The 16,281-nt window shown below is 38.9% G+C and overlaps 2 protein-coding genes across 2 annotated transcripts in view; one reads left to right on the plus strand and one right to left on the minus strand.

The window, feature by feature from the left end:
• Positions 1–6,996, minus strand: part of MRO (maestro) — a 59,671-nt gene extending 52,675 nt beyond the window's left edge. The window contains 1 exon segment of the mRNA XM_032470448.1: positions 6,878–6,996. Coding sequence (XP_032326339.1) covers positions 6,878–6,996 — 119 coding nt within the window.
• Positions 6,824–16,281, plus strand: part of ME2 (malic enzyme 2) — a 48,393-nt gene continuing 38,935 nt past the window's right edge. The window contains exons 1-2 of the mRNA XM_032470756.1: positions 6,824–7,065; positions 14,555–14,674. Of these exons, the coding sequence (XP_032326647.1) occupies positions 14,567–14,674 (108 nt within the window). The 5' untranslated portion in view covers positions 6,824–7,065; positions 14,555–14,566. The remainder of the gene's footprint in view (positions 7,066–14,554; positions 14,675–16,281) is intronic.

A 16,281-nucleotide genomic window follows, 5' to 3' on the forward strand; every position in this document is an offset into this window, starting at 1 on the left:
AAGAGTTTGAATTTTTAATGACCCTAATTTATTGAAGGACAATTCCCAGTGGCACAGCCAGCATTCATTATTAATCTTTCCTATTCTAAGGCAGATGGTGTTGTGTAAACCTAAACATATGATTAGCAGTCTATCTGCTTTTGCTATAGATGGTGTGTCAACCTAAAACCAACAATCCTGCTCATGGATACTCTCATGACAAACAGAATGACCCTTCAGAATTCTCTGAAACCTCCATAACATGGATTTCCCTAAAGGAAACACATTGTGCTGTTTGGATTAAATCAGGATGCTCTATTTTCATGGTAATTGATACAAAAGTTTTTCCAAGCATCTTCTTTCATTTTGAGAAAGGTGGGCAAATGGGTACCCATTTTGAGACAACTAGCTTCACACCACTAAACCCTGCCTACTAAAGACTTTTACAGGGAAGTCCTATAGCCAGGTGTGCACCCAGCAGCTGGCCTCTTTATGGCTCCTCCCACTTCACAGGTGAACCAGCCAAACCAAAGACCAACCCAGAGACAGCAGCCTCAACTCCCAGCAGCGCAGGACCCATACAAGCTGATCGATACCCACGTCCTTCTCTATTTGTGCAGTGACCAAGCCCGAAACCTATTTCCTCCTCCTAGTTTCCTGTTGATTTGGGCCCTGGCACCTGGTTTTCCCTAATCAACTTGCCTTGTAATCCATCCTTCTAGGAAGAGCTTGTGCCTTATTTCCAGGCTCAGGGACACAGGATGGAGTAGAGATGCAAGAGGAGCTCTCTTGCTGGAAGATGCCTGTTCTAGAGGTATACTACAAAATTCAAGTCTAGTCTGATCCAGGTGCTGTGATAGTAATGCTGATGGAGCAATCAGTGTTTGGAAACAGTCCATAACAGGAAGAGAAAAGAGTTCTGTTTGAGCCAAGCGGAGGACTGTATTCCAGAGGCACAGATTCAAGAAGCACTGGAATTGTGTTCTACCCAGACTACAAAGTGGGGTAGGCTTATAAAAGCAAAACTGGCAAAATTCCTAGGCTGTTTGTCAATAATTAGGATGGACGCTGGCAAGAAGTTAGAGTGCTTATTAAGCAAGGATTGGTTGAAGTTAAAGATGGTTGCATAGTTACAGGGGAGACTTTGAGACCACAAAGTTGCAGCTGGCAGCTGCTAGCAGATGTTTTGAGAACAAGGTGGTGCCCTTAAGTCTGATTATAGTTCAGAAATTCGAGTTCTTAGTCATACAGGCACGTGTCGGAAACCACATCCATAATGGCCATTTGGGATGCTTGGATCACAGTTATCCCATTTTTTTTCTTTTAATGGTTTTAATGGCATTCTTTTCTTTAATGGTTAAAGATGTACAATGCATGTTTAATAGACCACAAAATAGGCTGTTCTAGTTAGCATAAGGTTTAAGTTAAATCATGTTGAAGCCAGAATGATTTTCCCACACCTCTACATGAAAATTTTTCTCATCAGCAACCAGAAGGAAATATTTTTTAAAAGCTCTACATTGTATTTAGATCTAGAAAATAGTGGAAGCAGTTTTTAATTTTGTTTACATTTATTATAAACTTCTTCAGAAGGGAAGTCAAATTATAAATGCTGTTGCAAAAACAAAGACTGCTGGGATTTTTATATTTTGGAAAACCCAGGGAAGCAGGCAAATAATTTTAAAGTGTTTTTTTTCTTTTCTTTTTTTCTTTAACATTTTTTTTATTGAGTTATAGTCGTTTTACAATGTGTCAAATTCCAGTGTAGAGCACAATTTTTCAGTTATACATGAACATACATATATTCATTGTCACATTTTTTTTTCACTGTGAGCTACAACAAGATTTTGTATATACTTCCCTGTGCTATACCATATAATCTTGTTTATCTATTCTACATATGCCTGTCAGTATCTACAAATTTTGAACTCCTAGTCTATCCCTTCCCAACCACCTCCCTTAAAGTGTTTATTTTGAGTTAACATCTCAATATATGATGTCATAAATATAATTAATAAAATAAAAAAGAAGTAATCACTTCTTTTGAACTACTACTATGCTTTGAGCTTATTCTTCATACTTTTATAATGAAACGTTCAGTTATACACCAAAGTATTTAGTATAACAAGCCTCCTTAAAGACAGCACCCAGCCTTAAAAAACAGTGACATTCTGCCAAATCTTGTTTCACCTATTCCCATTTTTTTCCCCTAGAGTAATGTAAAGCACACTCAAGACATCACGCTTATTTCACTTCATCTGTACATGTACTTAATAACACACTGCTTTTTGAATCTACCCAGATGAATAAATGCTGTCTCCATATTACGATGCAGACACCCTAAGGGCAAGCACCGTGTCTTTTTTCATTTCCGTTTCCCAAATAGCTTGTCTCAGTAGAAAATTTTATACAAAAAAATAAACTACGCTCTGAGGATTGCTTAATCAATGCATGGCCTCAGACAGTGGTTCTTAAACTTAAGCGTGTATCCAGATCACCTGGAGGGCTTGTCAAACCAGATTGCCTTGGCCCCAACTATAGTTTCGGATTCAGTGCGTCCGGGGTGGGGCCCAAGTATTTGCATGTCTAACGCGTTTCCAGGTAATGATGATGATGATGATGAAGATGAAATGATGAACCAGAATCACACTTTGAGAATTTTCATTAGAACAAAAAGATGTCAGCATTCTAAACCTGCCCATTAATTATTCAAACATTAATCATATGGAAGGACTTAGGAGGAATACAGGGAGAAATAACTTTTATAAATCCCTACTCTCATGGAGATTATACTGTCTGAGCAGCGCATAAAAGAGAAATACAAACATGGGAACTATTAAGAAATAGACGCTGGAATCTTATGTCAGAAGATTCTTATTTAATTGGTATAGGTAGGCAGCAGTTTTTTTTAAGCTTCGAGGTAATTCCAATGTGTATATATGTAGTATAATACCAGGACTCACTGAAGAGGCGATCAGAATTTGTCTCTGAGTTATGAAGCGGATTTTTCTAGATAGTTTAAATGGAGAGAGCCTTCTCATTTTCCAGATTGGGGGTTGGGGAGGGGGGTCATCAGGTTCCAAATGCTCTTTCTGGTCTTTGTAAACATTGAATTTCATGTAAAGATACTCAGAAGTATTCAGAGTGTATATAGCACAGTTTGTACCTCTCTCCCACTTATTAGTGGTACCCTCGGACGAATCAACCTGTAAGTTCTCAGTCTGTAAAATGGTGATAATAATTATATCTACATCACAGTGTTAAGACAAATGATTTTAATCTATACAGAAGGACCCTTAGAGCGAAGCTTAGCACGTAAGTGCTCAGTGAAGGACAATGATTATTTATTGAACATCATCTACATGCTAGGCAGGGAACTTGAATGAGAATGCTTCGTTTGCATTTGTATCCTTTTAATTTTACAAAGACCTAGCTTATTTTTCATCACATTTCCTCCTTTTAATGCCCTTTGATATGGGTAACGAAAGTTTAATTTTGCCCACCTGACAAGAGAAAGATACTGAGTGGTATTTCAAGAGTGTGAGAGATAGTACCAGAATTGAGTATTTGAAACTCCCAAAGTGTGCTCTTTACAAAAAAAAATAAGAGTTGAAAACTGAAGAATTTGTTCAGAAATTTGCAACCCCGTCCACACATATGTACATGTTCATAGAAATCTCAACGATCTTACTTCTCTCATTCCCAGATTATCCACAAATGGGATGTCTAATCCGTTCATCATCCGTTCATCTACTTGGAGTCGTATTTCTAGTCAAGGAGTGTTAGAAATGTGAGGTTCTAACTCCATGTACTGAAGAGAACTCTGCATTTAGGGGAGGTTCTTTCATTCTCCTAAAGAACATCCAGAAAGTGGAAAACATAAAGCCAGTTGGAACAAGAAAGTCCTCTTCTCCAACACACACACATATACTGGAAAAGTTCATACAGCAACTAGCATGTTCCTTTCATGTCACAGGTACTTGGTGACATAGTACATATATTACATTCTGGATCTAAACAATGAAAATCATAGGAAAAAGACAAATGTAATTGGAAAACATGAGTAATCATTAATAGAGACCTAAAACCTCAAACCTCCCAAAGTTTCCCTCTGCTCGTTTCTATAGCCAAGGACCACACCAAAGGATACAAATCCTGGATTAAACAAAGTGGTCATTACTATGCAACCGGAGGTGAGTTTTCTGTATGATTGAAAACAGATGTGTGGAAAATCATTTCAACACTTTAAACACAATAATCTTCTTAAGCTTTGAAAAATGCTGTGCTCTTTTGAATTTACCTTTTAATCTCTTCAACATTCTTGCTTGTATTGAGCTATTTCATTTGTAAATGGTGCTATTTTGATTCAGCAAGAGTTACAGTGAGACACTAAGATGTCTCAGTTCATGTTTAAAAGGCCAAGCACAGTCACATACTACATCCCTACATCTCTAGAAATAATGTGAGTGTACAGACAAATTTCAAGTATAGAATTATTTTTAAATGAATTTTAAGGTGCAATATCTAATATAGTAGGTTAGGGGCACACAAAATCAAAGCAGAATTATTATCATTACTAATATAGGAGTAAAGTAATACCTTTGGATCTAATAACCTCAATTTGACCTAATAGGAATTGTAAGTTATTCTAAAGAAAGAAGTGTGAATTTAGACATTATAACAGGAAACAAAATTTTTGTGCATTTTAACAGTAACTGTTAGAAATTATTTCGAGCCCCAAATAACAGAAAACCCTAATTGGGTTGATTTATACAAACAGAGGCTTATTTCACAAAGCAAGAAATATGGTGGTAGGAATCAAGGCTAAACGTGGCTCAATAACACTACTGGGGACCCAGATTCTTCTTTCCTGCCAATACTTTTAGGGTGTAGGGTCTTCATCCTCTTTTTTTGTCCTCTATGTCCTAAAGATGGGTGCCAGGTCTCTAAAAATTTCTGGCAAGAAGAAGTGGGATGAAAAAGCCGAAGGTACATGCCAGGTGAGTCTTTTTTAAAAAGCCTCTCCTTCTTTAAAAAAAAAAAAAGCGTTTTCCAAAGTGCCACCCAACAGCTTCCATTTGTGACTCCAACAGGGTCCCCTTAGACCAGCACTATCCAACTGAAATATAATGCAAGCCACAAAAGGGAGCTGCATATATAAATTTAAATTTTATATAGCTGTGTTAAAAAAAGTAAAAAGAATGAGACAAAATAGATTTAAATCATGTATTTCATTTAACCCAAAATATTGACATGTGATCAATATTTTAAAAATTGAGATATTTCATCTTTTTTTGCACTGTTCTGGAACTTAGTGTGTATCTCAACTTAGACTAGCTCTATTTCAAGTGCTCAATAGCCACATATCACTGTACTGGGTAGGATGCCTCAACACAATCACCAAAGTGACTAAGGAGAAAAAGTGAATTGGGGTGGACCAGTGAACAGCAATGTCTGCCTTCTTGACATTAACAGATATTTCACTTAATGAGAAATGAATTGACCTTGATTTAACCAACTTCATGATAGTTCTCTACAACCCTTGAATCTCGGATTATTCTACTGTAGGACAAACTCTTTCAAAGACAAAATAATTTTACCTCTACTAATGAAGCATTTATAATAACACTTGCAATTTAAATTTTTTCTCTCATTCAGCTTGCTGCATCTTGACAATTTCTGGCAAGCAGAGTTATTTTAGGTCATGCTTGTTTATAGTCCCTCTTTCATAGCGGTGGTTACTATTACAGCCATACACATCATTTATCCTCTAACTGCTGTTTCCCAAACATGCTTCACACCCCAGTGCTCAGAGTGGCACAGTTGTGCAAATTTTACATAATTGTCGAAGAGTTTAGGAGGGGACAATTCACTTTTCTCTACTGCTGCTCAACTTTCTCTATCCTACCTACATTTCCATCACTTAAATTTTTCTCATTCCATCTGCCTTGCCTCGTTTTTATCCTTTACATCTTTATTTTTAAATTATTCTTACCATACTTTAAAGCACACAAATTCGACTACAGGAAAGTTTTGGTGATAACTTTTTCTGAAATAGGAAGAAATATCTGCAATATCATAACCTTGGGTGGGTATAGGTGTTAAGATAAGGTCCTTCTGCTTTCAAGATGACAATTCAGCGTTCCAGTTTTTTTCCTTAGAGGGAACATTGAGTATATCTATATATGGCTACTGTTACAGGAGGGATCATGAGTACATTCCCTGCGGGCCAATAAGTGTGCCAGCAACCATGGGGAGTAGCCAAGAATTCGGCAGAAGAGCGACTCTTAAGACGAACAAAAGTAGCTCAAGAACAGCGTTCCTAAACTGCGGAGGCTTCTTATTTCCTGGGTCCTCTGTCTTCTGCTTCTCCATTCTCCTAGCCTGCGTCCAGCCCTCAAACCTCTCCTATCCTCTCCCTGCCTCCACTGACTGTTTAGGACTGACCCAAACTCCCAGCCTCCCTCTGGCCTCGGGTTCGTACACTGGTACCCGCCAACATCCCCCATCCCACCCAACCACGGCCGCGCCCGCGCCTGCGCAGAGCCTCTTCTCGCGCGAACGCGCTGCCATCGTCCCCGACCTGCTCGCCAGCCGCGGGGATGCGAGGTCAGCGGTAGCCTGTTGCAGCTCTTTTCGTGGAGCGACGGTTGTCGTCTTTATCTCCGAACGCCTCCCACTCTACGCAGCCCCGCTAGCATTCCTCGGGATCCGACCCCAAACAGTAACCTTAAGCAACTAGACCCGGGAAGGTCCTGCGCGGCTGATACGCGGGCGCGCGGGCGGCGAAGCCCCGCCCCTCAAAGCCGGCTTCCTGCCTCTGCATTGGTCCGGGCGCCCGTCAGTCTCCGCCCATGGGGCCGCGCCGGCAGTGCTCCCCGCTGCCTCGCCGCTCTACGCGGATTTACTGCTTATCTCGGCTAGTGTCCAGCCGACCCGGCCAGTCCGAGCCTGAGCTGGCGCGGGCTGCGGGAAGCCTCGAGAAGGAGAGGGCCGGAAGCGGCCAGAGCTGAGCATCGTCCGGGTGGGCTGCGGGGCCGCAGCCTCTCCGGGGGCAGCACCACCTGTCGCGGGGCGAGACGTCGGGTAAGGCTCCGCACGGCTCGCAGCTGCGGGCGGCCTGGCGCGGCAGGGCCCGGGCGGGAGTTCCGGGATGGGCGCGGGCGCCGTCCTCCTCACGCCCAGTTCGGGGAGCCGAGCGCGGACCCGCCGCAGGCTTCCGCGCGTGCGGCCGGCAAGGTCCCCGCTTGGCGATGGGAGGGCGGGGTGGAGGGAAGGGGCTCGCCCAGTCTCGGGTGCGAGCGTGGGGAGAGGTCGGGTCTCGGCGACCCCCTACTGATCATCGGCAGCTCTTTCCTGGCTCCCGGTTTGGGGACGCGACTTCCCGGTCGAGACTCGCTGGTCGCAGGGCGCCCCCCTTCCCGCCCCATGGTAAGGCCCCGTGGCCTCCGTAACGGAGCATCTCTTCTACTCTTCATTTCTGCGCCTTTTCGAAACCACTTTATCAATAGATCTCTTTTTATGCAGGGATGAATTAATGACAGGAGCTAGGCATTTTGTTTATGTGTGTAGTGACCTTTCCTTGCTTTAAAGGAAGTTTGTTGCAGGCTAGAAAGTTCTATGATTGGGACGGTTCTGTCCATTCTTATAAAATGACATCTGTGGACCAGAATTGGCAGGTGTTTCTTTGACGCTGGTGTTAACCTATTTCTGCTTGTGTGGTGTTACATTGAGGTCCTGGATTTGACTTTCTTGGTTCCAAAGATAATTCTAGAAAATTTACGTTGCCTTTTGGTGAGAAGAAAGGTAATCACCATAACAAATCTCAGCAGGAGTGCTTCCTCACAAAACGTGTGTTACCTCACATCTGTTTGATTTACCTTCTTAAATTTTTATGGCAATCAATTGGAAACAAAACAGTTGATAGCATTGTTATTTCTTGTAGTGTTGCAGTTCATAACGGTGGAAGCAGGTATTAATTGTTAATCTTGGGCCAAGCGCTGTTCTCTACAAGAATTATCTGAAAACAATGCTCTGAGGTTGGTACTGTTATTATCTACAATTTACAAATGAAGGTTAGGAAAGTTAAGTAGGTAACTTGCCCAAGATCACAGGTTTTAAGTGGCAAAGCCTGGATTCAAACTCGGGCAGGATAACTTAACAGCTCCAGCCCCCTCTTAACCTTGTTTGCTTCTTAAGCATTGTTCATGTTGTAAAGCTAGTTGCAATCTTGTATTCATAAATTTTGATCAATAGTTGCCAAGCATTCTGGAAATTAGAGGAGAACCCATCATGCCCTTACCTCCTTCACCCATATACATACCTATATATACGTATGTGTGTGTGTTTATATGTACACATACATACACATACTATAGTACTTACACAAATGATAGATAAATATGTATCTACTGTAACTAGTTGAGTTACAGGTTCTGTTACATGGTTTGCAGAAATAAAGGGAAAAAGTTTAGCTTTATCTTCTAATACTGGACCTTTAAATAATCAACTTTAAGCATGGATTTGTAACCTGTATCTGAGTCTTTTATGGTAGTTATAAAGACTTAATTAATTAAAAAGTTAGGTATAGAGGCCGGAAATGCTAATATACCTTTATCATATGTTAATAGGAAATTTTGTATGCTTTTGTAGAAGTTCTTCATTCTCTTGAGAGTTAAAATGTATTCTTGCTCAGTAGTTATTCCTGAGAGAGAACTACTTAAGATTTCACTCTTAGAAGGTGTTTATGTATAATATTTTGTCGTTCAATATATTGGTTATGAAAACATATTTAAAAAATCATAAAGGAAAAACTCATTTACCATTTGAGAATTTCTTTTGTAAATTAACTTCTGCTATAATGATATTCAGGCATAAATTATATTTAATTTCATATAGAAGTAAACTATTCTAAACTGTATTATATTTTATATTAACTTAAACTATAATTAATTATAATTTATGTTGGTGAATTTCAGGCCAACCTAACAGCCATATTTTAAAGCATAAATAACACTAAAATGTATTGTTTACTAAGGATCAATATTAGAGGACAAAATTCATGCTAAATATTAAAATTACTCTACATTTGATTTAATAAAAAAAGTAACAATTTTATTAAAAGTTAACTGTTTTATTTGAAAGTCACTATTTTGATTATATTGTTGCATATTATATCTGCCTTGGTCAATATGTACAAATTTAAAAAGTTATGAAAAATATTCTGTAAATATTGTTTAGAATGACATTTGATGTTGCCTGGATCTGTATGCCATCCAAATTCTCAGTCTTGACCTAGAGATTTAACTTGAAATAGTTTAATTAATTGTTAACTGTGATTATCCTCATAGCCTCTTAATATGGGTTTCACATTAGATGTTAAAGCAGAAACAAGCACCTTCCAACCACCTTAGTTTATTACTACTACTAACAATAGTGCTTAGATAACTGTCATTATCATTAGAGGGCACTGTGATAAGCATCTTACATGGATTATCTAATTTTAATCTTAAAATGGCCCTATTTAGGAGGTCCTATTGTTGATCATTCCCATTTGAGTAATAAGATAACTGTAACTCAGAGAGTGTGACTTAAGTCTGACTTGAGATCACAAAGGAGCTATCAGCAGCAAAACCAGGATTTAAGTCCAGAGGTTTGATTCTAGGGCTTGCCCTTGACCACTCTGCCAGATTGCCTAGGTATGGATTTTACTGAATAGACCTTCAGGTGATGTGGTCAAGCTCTTCATGATGATGATAAAGCTCTAAGGGGCTGATACTTTATGTATGTCACCATTACTACCCACAACTGCAAAATACAGCTTCCCCGTTCCCTCTTTTATTGACAAGAAAAGTGACACTTTTTATTCATTCATTCATTCATTCATTCATTCATTTATTACTGGCTGAAATCAACACGTTTATGATCTTGCAGTTTCCATGGGCTCGGAGTCTGCACTGCTTAGCTGGTCCCCTGCTCAGGACCACACAAGGCTGTAATCAGGATGTGGTCCAGGCTGTGTTTTCATCTGGAGGGTCTGAGTCTTCTAAGTTCACTGGTTGTTGGCAGAGTTGTTTCCTGTGGCTGTGGAGCTGAGGCCTCCCAGAGACTTCCCTCTTCTCTGATAGACAGCCCTCTCCACAACATGGCGGTTTACTTCTTCAAGGCCAATGGCAGATGTCTGCTGCTGCCTTCAGTCTTTGATTTTTAAAAATGGCCTGCCTGATTGGGTCAGGCCCACCCAGGATAATTCCCCTAATTTAAAGTAAGCTGTTAGGGAATTTAATGGCATCTGTAAAATCCCTTCGTGGAAAGACTTAGAAGGTGTGTACCTCAGGGGGCAAGAATCTTAGGGCCATCTGCATACTGTAGGCCCCTTGTTGAAATCTGCCCCACCCAAAATGAAAAGTAAGACTTTTAAATCAGGGTTTCTCAGACTTTTGGACTTTGAGGGCAAGTCTAAAAAAGAAAAAGTTTGTGTCTAGGGAGGCAATTGGGACATAAGATGACCAGCTTTTAGTTATGTCAAGTTATGGACCTTTTAAAAAAACTACTACAACCTATCATCCCCATCCTTTCAAAAAAGAAAAGACATTTTTACTACCAAAAAGGGAGGAAGATCATTGTTACAACATGAAAACAAAGATCGTGAATTTAGTATTATGAAAAACTATGTTACATTGTCCTACTTCTCATTTGGATATAGACCAGTGAAAAACGTGTTTCAGACGGACACCAATTCAGAGACCGTTTGGGACTGCTTGGAGGACACAGTTGATTCCAAACGTGATTAGCTGAGTCCCGATTCAGACTGACTGCAGAGCTGTGGTCACAGCTCCCAGTCATGACCTCTCCCTAGTTTTGGTCTCCATTGCGCTGAACTTCTGCTTTCTACCCCCAGCTAGGGAGGGGGCTGGGGAGCGTCATCTCCAGCAGCCAGTGGCCTAGCAGTTTCAGTCCCAGTCTAGTTTATAAATACTATCCAGAGAGTACGTTCCCTAAGCCCTCCCCACCCAGGACAAGGCAGTGTGAATGACACACCAGGGGGAGACACCACAGGCTTATCGCAGTATCCAGCAAACTCTCAAGCAGCTGGATTTTTTTGTTTTGTTTTTGTATTTATTCAAAATGAGAAGCCCCACTTCTTCTGTTTCCTGTTTTTACTTCACTCATTTTTACGGTTCTTCATCCTTTATCTGTATAACATGAGGAGGCAGGTGTGGGTTTTTCCCATTTTTTTCTTGTTGCCTCCATTTGATACTAAGCCTGCCTGTCTGTCTCTGTCTCCTTAGTCCTTGGTTCTAATTTTGGCAGAGATTGTGTCTTTCCTTAAGTTGGTTTTTCATTTGTGTCTGCTTGTTTTAAGGGCACTATTAAATTACTTTTATATTTTATTTTACTCTCACTTAGTAATACAGTAATAAGTTGAGTGTTGTAACACCTTACTCTTTAAGTCTTTAATACTTTCTGCTTCTGTTTTCTCATTTTGTATCTGTTCTGTCATATAGTTGTCTATGAGGTAGATTTGGCAGGTAGAATTTACTTTATAGACTAAATTCACTTATTTGATAGAAGCAGAACTTTAACCAGGAGCTGAAAATAGAAGACTTCATATGTCAGAATGCTGAACTTAACTACGAAAGGAAAAACTCCTGCTCACAGACTCAATTCTTCTGGCCACCAAATATGTTTCCCCACCACCACCACCCAGCAGTTCTCCAGTTCTAGGGAGACACTGACTGGGTGTGCTCCAACTTAATTCTAACACTGTCTGTCTGGAGATAGCTACAGAGCCCACAGGTTAACAGGCTCAGTCTCGAAAGACTGCCCCCACGTCAGATGCCAATCGCAAGTCCCAGGTTTTGACCTATACTTCTGACCAACCAGCCATAAATCAGGGCTTCCCACAACCCCCGCCTCAGGTTAGGTAATTTGCTGTAATGGCTCACAGAACTCAGGCAGACACTTTACTTACATTTACCTGTTTATTATAAAAGTCTACTACTTAGGAACAGACAGATGGAAAAGATACACAGGACTAGGTGTGGGGTGGGTGGAGGTTGGGGAGGGCGTGGCGCGTCCTTGCCCTCTGAGCTTGCCACCCCCGGCACCTAGATGTGTTCACCAACCTTGAAAGCGCACTAGCTTTCTGTTCAGAAGTTTTTGTGGATCTTAAACTCCCTCGCTCCCACCCCCTTTCCCAGGGGTCCTGGAGTGGGGGTGAAAGTTCCTCTCTCTCATCACTTGGTCTTTCTGGTGACCAGCTCTGTTTGGAGGTTATGTAGTGGCCTCACCCTAAGTCACCTCATTAGCATAAGCTCAGGTGTGATCAAAAGGGGCGCCATATAAAGAGCAGAAGATCCTCCTGTCAGTCAAGAAATTACAGCGATTTTTAGGAGCCCTGTGCCAAGAACTGATGACTGAGACCAAATGTATTTCTTATTATACCACAAGTACTGACTGCAAAATGTATTTTTTTCCAAATTGTCTTTTATTTTATTTTTTTGATTGTCTTTGATTTTAAATAAAATAAAAGATATTCCATACTATTTTAGATTTGCCTATCTCACCAATATGCTGCAATACTAATCCAGTCTTTTGGTACCAAAGTTTTAATTGTGATCAATAATGCTGTCTCTCCTGGAAGAACCACACAAACATGATCAGTGCTACAGTTTCAATTTCTATCTTTTCAAAATTTATTTTGAAATAATTTGAAAGACTTGGTTGTAAACATCATACCTCTTGGCCCCTTAATACTTCACTGTGTATTTTCAAAACAAGGGTATCTCTTGCAGAATTCAGAAAATTTTAAGTTATGCTTTTATGTAAATTACAGTATATCTTCCAGTTTTGCCAGTTATTCTGGTAATGTCCTTTATAACATTTTTTTGGATCAGGTTTTGCATTTAGTTGTCCTATCTGTTTAATCTTTAAACTGCAGTAGTTCCTTAGTATTTTTCATGACATTAACACTTTTTAAGAAAACCAAGCCATTATTTTGTGGTATATCTCTCATGGTTCTATTTTATTATCATTGAGATGTAGCTGACATAAAATATTGTGTAAATTTAAGGTGTACACCACGTTAATTTGATACATTTATGTATTGTAATATTGCCAGTAATTAGTACCTCTGCACATTAGGTAATTATAATTTCTTTTTAGTGATCAGAATAATTAAGTTCTAGTCTCTTAGCAAGTTTGATGATTATAATACAATATTGTCTGTATTCACTATGCATTAGATCTCTAGGACTTCTTACCACTTACTACCTCTTAGGACTCTTGTTGAAAGTTTGTACCTTTAAGCCACATCTATCCTGTCCTTCCTCCCAATTCCCATCTCATGATTCTTGATGTGTTTATGATCATATAGGTTTCTTGGTTTTATGGCCATATTAGGTAGCACATTTATATGAAGCATCCAGAAGAGGTAAATTCATAAAGACAGAAAGCAGATTGGTGATTGCAGGCACCAGCAGAGTGGGGAAATGGGTATGGTGTTTCTTTCTGGGATGATGAAAATGTTTTGGAACTAGACAGAGGTGGTTGTACAAAATTATGGATTTTCTAAATCCCCCTGAATTGTTTAAAATAGTTAATTTTATGTTATGTGAATTTCAGCTCCTTAAAGATTAACTTTAAAAAATCCCAATGTAAATGGTTTTGCTGCACCTCCATATACAGCCCATGGATTTCTCAACAAATAGATTTCCATTAAAAAACTATTGGATGATAATTACAATGGTTTATAATGATTACCAAAATAAATGGGCATTGCAAATTGATTTTTAGTGGGAGAATTGATAGATATGCAGAAGAGTCTATTACATTCCCATCACTTATTATTTAAGTTTGATGTATTACGTAGTTTTCTATTTTGAAATTTTTTCTTAATGTTTGTGATGGATGTGAAAGGCCAAAAACGTGTTTTCTAGCCAATTTGCATGATTTTTTATATTAAATAACAGATTTTTTAAAATAAATGAATAAATAAAAACAAAAAACTTAGTACATTGAGTTTAAATGTTGAGTATATTAGTACCTTAAAAATCTAAGTCTAAATTTAAAATCTGGATAGCTTCTCTTCCTCTGAATGTGTGTGTTCCAGGCTTTCCTATTATGTACTTTTCCACCTTCAGCCTAAACTCTCCCTACCTGTTTACACTGAACTAGATGTTTTCTTTTTCCTTAATTTCTTTATTTCTTTCTCATGACTCCTAAGTGGAGATTCATACCTGGCCACACTTAATGTGGATTAGAAAAAAAGGTGAATATGTAGCACACTGTAGTGGGTAATAAATACATAAAGAGTAGCAGTGACTGTTATCCAAGGACTTAACAATGTTATCAGAAAAGTAAATCCTTGCCTTCACCTTGCCTTGTAACAACAATACCTTATTGTTGCTCTTTTACAATGCCTTACAACCTGTAGAAACATCAATGTATTTTGAAAAGACATTTTCACTCGTGGGAAGTTAAGCTTCCTAAATCTGCTTTTGAAAACTGATACCTGATATACATGCAGTTCTATAATGTCTCTCATTATCTTTATTTGCTTTGCTTTTCCCAGGTGAAAGGAAAGATGTTGTCCAGGTTTCGAGTAGTTGCCACTTCTTGTACGCTGGCATGTCGTCATTTGCACCTAAGAGAGAAAGGCAAGCCACTTATGTTGAACCCAAGAACAAACAAGGTTAGTGACATTAATACTCACATGTATTTTCTCTCTTCCTGGTGAAGGTTTGTTGTATTTTAGATTGATAAAATATGAAAGTTTTGTATTTTGTATCTTTATTCTAAAACTATTCAGAAGTATTTGTTTTTTCTGCATGAACTTTTCTCCACACTGCAAGAATCATGGCTGTTTTATACCTCCCAGATTTCACCCTCAACAATTTCTGCTACCCAAAAAGGATTGACTTTATTTTTCTATTTCTAGCTAAAAAAAAAAAAAAAAAAAAAAATTCCCAGAATAACAGATTGGCCAGAACTTCCAGCCAGATTTGTTATATTTAAATGTACTCAGCTCAAGTCAGGTACTTATCCTGGACCAATCAGTTGAGTCTTTGGAAGATGGGGTCACATTGTAAAATTAAATTTTATCTAATGTCCACCCACACCCCACCTTCACCCAGCTTTCTGGGCACAAATCATTGCACACAAATGATTTTGCCCATTAATGACACTGCTGTTTCAAAGGAGAGACCTCTGACCCCTTTTTTACTCTTGGGGCAGAAGTGATGGGCAGTACTAGAGGTCTTGTCTTGCCTTTATTCCTTATCCAAACTGGGTTCAGTGGGCAAGTTCTTCTGTATTTTTTTGTGGCCATATTAAATAGTAAGTAAATACAATTCTGAAGATTTCTTAGTGGAAGCTTGTAAGAGTTTAAATTGGGTTTATTGTAATATATGAATTTACTTTTTGGGAAAGGTGCATTCAGATTAAGGTGTGATTTATTTTAAAACAACAGTCATCAAAAAATTCCCCAATCCCATCTGTTTCCCATAATGGGGAGGGGTGGAATAATTGTGTAACATGATACGTTTGACCTACAAAGGAAAATTTGACCAGGGAGCACACAGATCACTTTATCTTTGCATTGTTGATACCTGGCACAGAATAAGAGTTCAGCAAGCAGTTATTGATATGAAGCTTATTGAGGGATATTCTAACCCTCTCTTGTTTTTACCTCACCTCCCCAAATCTTGCTTGCTCTTCAAGAAGCAGCTCATTCAAAATCGAGTTCTCCTGTAGAGTCTTTTCACACTATCATAGACTAGAATAACCCCTCCCTCTCTGAAACCCTATAGCAGTATATATCTTCTTGTTTTTATGGCAAGTAATCAATATCCATTGGTTTGTGCATCTTTTCATGTCTTAAGCTGTCATTGAAATGATACTATTTACGTCTTTATGAATTTATATTTTTAAACTATACTTCAGGTTCCTTTTGGGCAGGGACTGTTTTAAATGTTTTGTATCTTTTACAATGCCATGGTTAGTAAACATTTGATAAATATGTTGGTTTTATTTTTGTCTTTATAGAAGCTATTTAAAATGTACTTTGAGGGGTTATGGTTTATAAACTTCATTAAGTGGCAGATGAAGTTGAAAGAGAAGAATAGTCTAAATGCATTATAGTACTTCTGTAAAGAATATAAAATCTAGCGTCTGGCCTTCTGAAATCTCTAAGGTTGGGTAGCATCTGTATGGTTACCTCATTGAAGGATCACTTCTGGAATTCCCTTAAGCATTAGGGAGAGTTTTTTTGATGTGTGTGTTTGTTTAAGAAGGAACACA

This window comes from Camelus ferus, chromosome 30 (assembly GCF_009834535.1).
Source record: "Camelus ferus isolate YT-003-E chromosome 30, BCGSAC_Cfer_1.0, whole genome shotgun sequence".
NCBI lineage: Eukaryota > Metazoa > Chordata > Mammalia > Artiodactyla > Camelidae > Camelus > Camelus ferus.